This window comes from Dipodomys merriami, unplaced genomic scaffold (genome assembly GCF_024711535.1).
Source record: "Dipodomys merriami isolate MVZ:Mamm:240054 unplaced genomic scaffold, mDipMer1.0.p SCAF_8, whole genome shotgun sequence".
Classification (NCBI taxonomy): Eukaryota; Metazoa; Chordata; class Mammalia; order Rodentia; family Heteromyidae; genus Dipodomys; species Dipodomys merriami.
In genome coordinates, this window is record NW_027206401.1 from 19687368 (window position 1) to 19693367 (window position 6000).

Genomic DNA, 6000 nt, shown 5'->3' on the forward strand with positions numbered 1-6000 from the left:
ACACCTCTAGTCCCAAGTACTAAGGAGGCTGAGATAGGAGAATCCCTTGGGCCCAGGAGTTTAAGACCTGCCTAGGCAACTTAGCAAGACCCTGTCTCAAAATCAAATGAGCAATTCAAACCACTGAGACTTTCAACCTAAAGCAAAATACAGCACAATGAGAATCCAACAATGGCCAGCCCCTTAGGGCCACTGTGGCCAAATCCCATCTTCTATCACCTGGTGACTATAACAGCCCCCTTACCGCCTTCCTGCCATAGACTCTCCCCTGCCCCCCACAAACTGCAGCCTCTTCAGCCTGCGAGATCTTATGAACGGCGAAGTCAGGGTCCCATGTCATTTTAAATAAAAGCTAAACCCTTAGACAGACCGACAGGATTTTTAGAATCTAGCCTCTAGTCTTGGGTTCACCCCCAAACCCCTCATCTTGGCAGGCTCCAGGACACTTCCCACTTCACAGACTCCCCTTCAGCAAGGCTTTCCTTCAATAGACTGTTTGATTACAACTATTTAAGTTATAACCAGCACCCAGAATAGCACCTGACCCATGGTAGATGCTCATTAGATACTTGCTAAATTAATGAAGTAAGAGAGGGCACCGCACATGTGAGATCTGAAAAGAAGAGCAGCAGGGCTGAAATCCAGAGTGCCAGGGGAAGGGTGGCACAGGATGACTGCGGGGCAGACAGCATGCAACAAAGATTCCTTCTGTCCTAACTGGAAGCTGTTCTGTGTTTTCTCATGGCACAGCATTAACAGGTTCAGAGGTTCAAGGGCGGTATAGCAAGAGGAACAGCTTGAACAGGACTCCAGTAGACAAGAACAGGTTAGGAGGCTATGACAGGAGTCTAGAGAAGGAAGGAAAGCAGCTTTGACTGCAGGGTTGGCAACAGAGGTAGAGAGAAATGGCCAATCTAGTGGTGTAGTTAGGAGTTAAAAATCACCAGAATGAAGCCAGGTGTGGTGGCACACACTTGTAATCCCAGCGCTCAGGGGGCTGAAGCAAGAGGGTGGTGAGTTCGTAGTGAGACTCTGTCTCAAAACACCAAAACAAAAACAACAGAGAGCTGAACTTGGGTGATGGGGCAGGCAAGAGGGTGAATCATAAACACATATCAAGGATGCCCCGATGGGCTTCAGCTTTATGCAGCTGGGTCGGCAGTGTATCAGCGGATGCCCTGAAACGCACACAGTCACGGCATAGCTCCAGTGCTCCAAGCTCCTCCAGTGAAGATGCAGAGAAGGTGGCGGCACTGGGCTGTGACTTTCAGAGCACGGGGTAGACTAGGATGGCAGTGAGCACTAGTCACATGGCTGACAGAGTGGCTCCACTGGATGGTCACGGAGGTAGTAGAGGCGGAGTAGGTGCCAAGCTGTGTTTGGTGTTGTTGACAGAGGTGAAAGAGATCAGAGCAGGACAGAGTGAGTGGCGAGAGACCACATAGGCTCAAGTCCCTACCAACACGTGGGAAGGACCTGAGGCTGGAACCTGAGCCTGGACCAGGCTGAGGCTGGACCTGAGCCTAAGGCTGGAAGGCAGAGCAGATGGGGAGGTGAAAAGACCTTCCTCCTTCTCGGAGTTGAAGTTCCTGCTTCCCTCCTGCCTTTATTTCACAGATTAATTCCATGTATGTCCTTTGATAACATGTAAACTAATATAAGTATTTTTAAAATGAAGAAGACACGGTCTCTTCCAGATCTCTCTCTCTCTCAAATTAGCTATTCCATTTTATCTACACATCTTAGCCACCATACTTGCCAGTTTCTGAAAGAAATCATTGGATTTTGTTTGTGTTACTTTCGTTTTTTAACTGGGGATTAACTTGGGGTCTGGAGTTTCCACTAGAACCACGTCTCCAAGTCCTTTTTAGTTCCCCTCCCCCACTATAGAGCCTCCTGCTTTTGCAAGGGCCAACGAGAACACAATCTTCTCACCTCTGCCCCAAATGGCTAGGACCACAGGTGTGTGCTATCACACCCAGCAAACTCTGTTCTAGGCTGCCTGAGCTCGCCTTCAACCTACTCACGCCCACGCTTTTCTATTCTGCAGTCAGACCATTGCTTCCCTGACAAAAAGATTCCAAAGAACACTAAATGAAAAGAAGATGCAAATTCTTTGCTATTCTGAAACAATTAAGAACACTTGTTTTCAGAGAAGTGTTAGAACAAAGTAGAAGAAAATACTAAAGTTAAAAATACACTAAAGATTAAAAAAGAAGACAAAAACTCCAAGTTCAAACGCAAAGCAAATGATAACATGCCATGCGCCGTATGACACTTTGCCAAAGAGAAAGCTTTTACATTGCCTACAGTGTCATCTGCCTCCAGTGATTAAGAGTACAGGGAATGCGATACTATTCTAATATTTTCCAATATTCTGAAATGAACGTATATAACTTCTAAATAAAAACAGTTGAATAACCGTTGAAGCTCAAGTGAATCATTAGTTTGTTGCTTGACTGATTGAATATCTACCTCTGAAACTATGGATATAGAAGGCACCAGAGAAGCATAAACAACAGTGCCTATGCTCACAGAATTCACAGCACCTTAACATTTCTTTGAGTAGCACTGGCTCGCCTGCCTTCTGAGACAGAAGATCAGGTGAGAGTGGTGGAAGGGACCCCTCTCTCTTGAGATGGCCTCCATGTGGTCACGATCGATCTCTCTCAAGGCAGTGAATGACTATTTGTTCTATAATGGGTCTAAGTGGGAGGTGACCCTGTCTCCCATCATCATGGGAGTCATCTGAGAAATAACCCCTCTCCCATGATGGCCTCAGCAGCTGATGGCCTCTCTCCCCCAAGACAGTCTAAATATGCTGATGTTCCTTGCTCATAAGATGTTCCTTGCCCAAAATGATGGAAGATCTACTTAGTATACCAGAGGGCAAGACAAGGTGCTTGACACACTGTATAATTTCCAAACCAAATGGAACATACAGCTGTTTAACAAGAAACTTAATGGATGGAGCAAATAAACTGTGTTATGACTAAGTCTGCTTTAATCAGTCTGTTCTCTTATGTCCAACGACAGTTATCTTTCAGCTGACGAGCTGTGGAGACTGCAACTGTATGATCCAAAAAAAGAAAAAGTGTTCTATTAAAAGACTACAGAAGGCAGGGCTCTGGACCAGGAAGCACCTGGCTCTCCTAAGGCACACAGGGAACGCTCCCTGGGTGAGCAGACCCTGGGAAGGCTGGAAAGGGAATTCCTAGCAGAAGGTCTGGCATCAGCAAAGTAGAGATGTATGCTGCTTGCAGTGTGATCAAGAAAGTGTGGCAGCTGGCTGCCACTGGGGGAATGATGAGAAAGTGGATTGGAGCTAGATTTGAAGTGCATTCTGAAGAATTCACATGCTCATGTAGGAAGCAATGATGGGGCTGAGCAGTGTAGAAAAACCATTGACAGTGCAGGAGGAAGACCAACAGGAAGCTATCCTCCAAGTGTCTGTTTACTGGCATTCTCCCTCTGCATGCCCTTGGGTTTATTCCTTCCTGGAGCATTTCATTCATCCTTAGCATCCACTGCTCTGCACAAGGGAGCTCTCAATAGTGTTTGCTTAATAAGCAAGGAAAAAGGGATCCATACATTGTGCATGCTTCAGGTAAATTCTACTCAAAAAAGACCTCATTTTACATCAATTCACCCTCCCATCCCTAACCTCACATTTCATGCCTCAGTCTTTGACCCGTTTTCCTGGGGTGTTTATTCCCCGCTGTATTTATGAACACCTGGCACTGCAATTTCACAACTTCATGCACATAATTTTCTCTTGCTGATTAAGGAGCCACCTCTGGGAAAGGAACCACATGTATTCTCATAGTCATGCTGGATTCTGGGCTTGACCCGGGAAGCTACCTACTCTGGGATCTCAGCTTCTCTTGTTGCCTCAAGAGCACAAATTCAGCAACACTAACTTAGACTTAACATGCAGTGGAACATCAACTGTTCAAACTTCTTAACAAGACTAGATGATTCTCCCCTTACTTATCTCAATCTGCTCCATTTGCAGTGACACACAAATGAATATTAAGACTGTATGTTTAGAGCACAGTTGGGTTCTGCTTGATTATGTTACCCAGCCATCTGTGACCCTTCACTTAGGGGCATTTGGGAATCCTAGCTGGGTCTCACCGCTGAATCACAATGGCAATGCAAAAAAACAGTACTGCGCCTTTAAGAGCCTTGCAATTCCCAGATTGTAGTCCATTAAAAAAAAAAAAAAAAGACAGTAAGTTAATATGGTCAATGCTAGCTTCTATCTACGAGGTAGAAGACTTTGTGATGATACACACAGTTTAGACAACAATAACCCCCCCGTAGGTATTATTATGATAGTCTGTATACAGCATGCAGACATATGTGAAGGTCTTACATATGTAAGACCTTCTAAATTACAGTGTTGATGGCTTTAGGGCCGCGAGGCGAGGAGGGAAGCCCAGAACCCATACCAAGAGGCAAAAGCTTGAAATAGTGCAATGGTAGAATAGGCATTCCTAGGCAGATTGGGGTGAGCACACCACAATCACTCTCCTAGGTCTATATTGGGTGGAGAGGCTGCTAATGGCAATTCTCTTTGAGGGTGATTCACAGTACAGGGTCCTGACCAGGGAGGACTGTTTTTGTGTGTGTTTGTTTTACATTGGGAAGGAAAGGGGGTCTATTTAATTGACTGGTTACTGGGGACATGCTTTGGCAAGGGAAGGCAAGAGGCCCACATAGCTGCCTGGCTCTTTCCTGGTCTTTCCTTTAAAAAAAAAAAAAAAATCCTGTTTGACTGAAGTCTGCTCCTGATCTTGTTGCATTCTCATCCTGACTATTTTGACCTCCCAGATTCTCCCTCAATTGATATGTCACTCCGTTTTCTTTCTTCCCCCCTGCTGTTGGATTTCTACAACTTGAGTCTGATGGGAAATACAAATTTGCTACCTGGAATTTATCTCAGCAATAGCTCATCCATCTAAAATCCCACCTGTGTGAAGGGCAGACCACCACAGAATTACACAACCAGCACGATCCTCTCGGTCTCCTATTCTTTTTGTACAAACAACCAGGAGAGCCACACCGATCTCAGTCAGGAAAATCAAATGAAGCAAGCCCTTCCTGGTTCCCCTGGCCAGTGTTTATGACCAGAGATGCTGGCTCGACACCCCTCCTTTCCAACAGACACCGTAGAATCCGGGCCTGGATCTGCAGGGGGGGCTTCAGGTCCTCACTGGGCGACAGGAGACCTGTCGATGGTGCTGGGGACCGGGAGCGAACGCGGGCGGCCCCCGCAATGAGGACAGCTGTTCCCCATGAAGGTGGGGGTGGGGGGGTGGAGATAAAGGGCCCGGGAGGGGAGGCAGCTGACTGCCTCCACCCGAGCCTGGACCTCCCCATCCCACATCAATTCACCGAGGCAGCCCGTAATCGCGCCACGAGCATCCGTCCGCCGGGCTGGGTGCTCACCCGGGACGCCGAGGGCTGCGGCGGCCGGGCCCGCGCCGGTCCCCTCCGGGTCCCCTCCGGGTCCCCTCCGGCTCGCGCGCTTACCCAGGGCCCAGGTGCAGCTCTCCTTGATGGCTTTGTACTTGCTCCCGGACGCCTCCTTCTGCAGCTTCCTCAGGATCTCTTCCATCTTGATCTTCCCGGAGCCGCGGAGGGGGGAGCGCGCCGAGCGGTGGTGGGGGGACGCGTCGCCGCGTTACGGGAGCCCCGGGGACGCCTAGGCGGCCGCGACCACGACACCCATCCCGCCGTGCGCGGCGGCTGATGAATCACGGCCGCCCGGTGCCCAGGCCACGTCAGCCCCGCCGCCCCGCCCCGCCCCGCCCCGGCGCCCCGGCGCCCAGCCCGCCCGGGTCAGGTGCGCCCCGCGCCGCTGCTCGCGCAGGAGCCTTGGAGGCCCGGGCGCCCGGGGCTCGGCGGAAAGGTGGAGGCGGATGTGCCCTGCTGGCGCTGGCGGGGCCCGGGGGGCGGCGATGGGCCGGCGGGGAGTGGAAGGGCGGGGTCTGA

At 49.6% G+C, this 6000-nt stretch overlaps 1 protein-coding gene across 1 annotated transcript in view; it reads right to left on the reverse strand.

The window, feature by feature from the left end:
• Window positions 1-5777, reverse strand: part of Arfgef3 (ARFGEF family member 3) — a 124298-nt gene extending 118521 nt beyond the window's left edge. Inside the window, exon 1 of the mRNA XM_070010543.1 lies at window positions 5539-5777. Coding sequence (XP_069866644.1) covers window positions 5539-5623 — 85 coding nt within the window. The 5' untranslated portion in view covers window positions 5624-5777. The remainder of the gene's footprint in view (window positions 1-5538) is intronic.
• Between the last annotated feature and the right edge of the window lie 223 nt (window positions 5778-6000).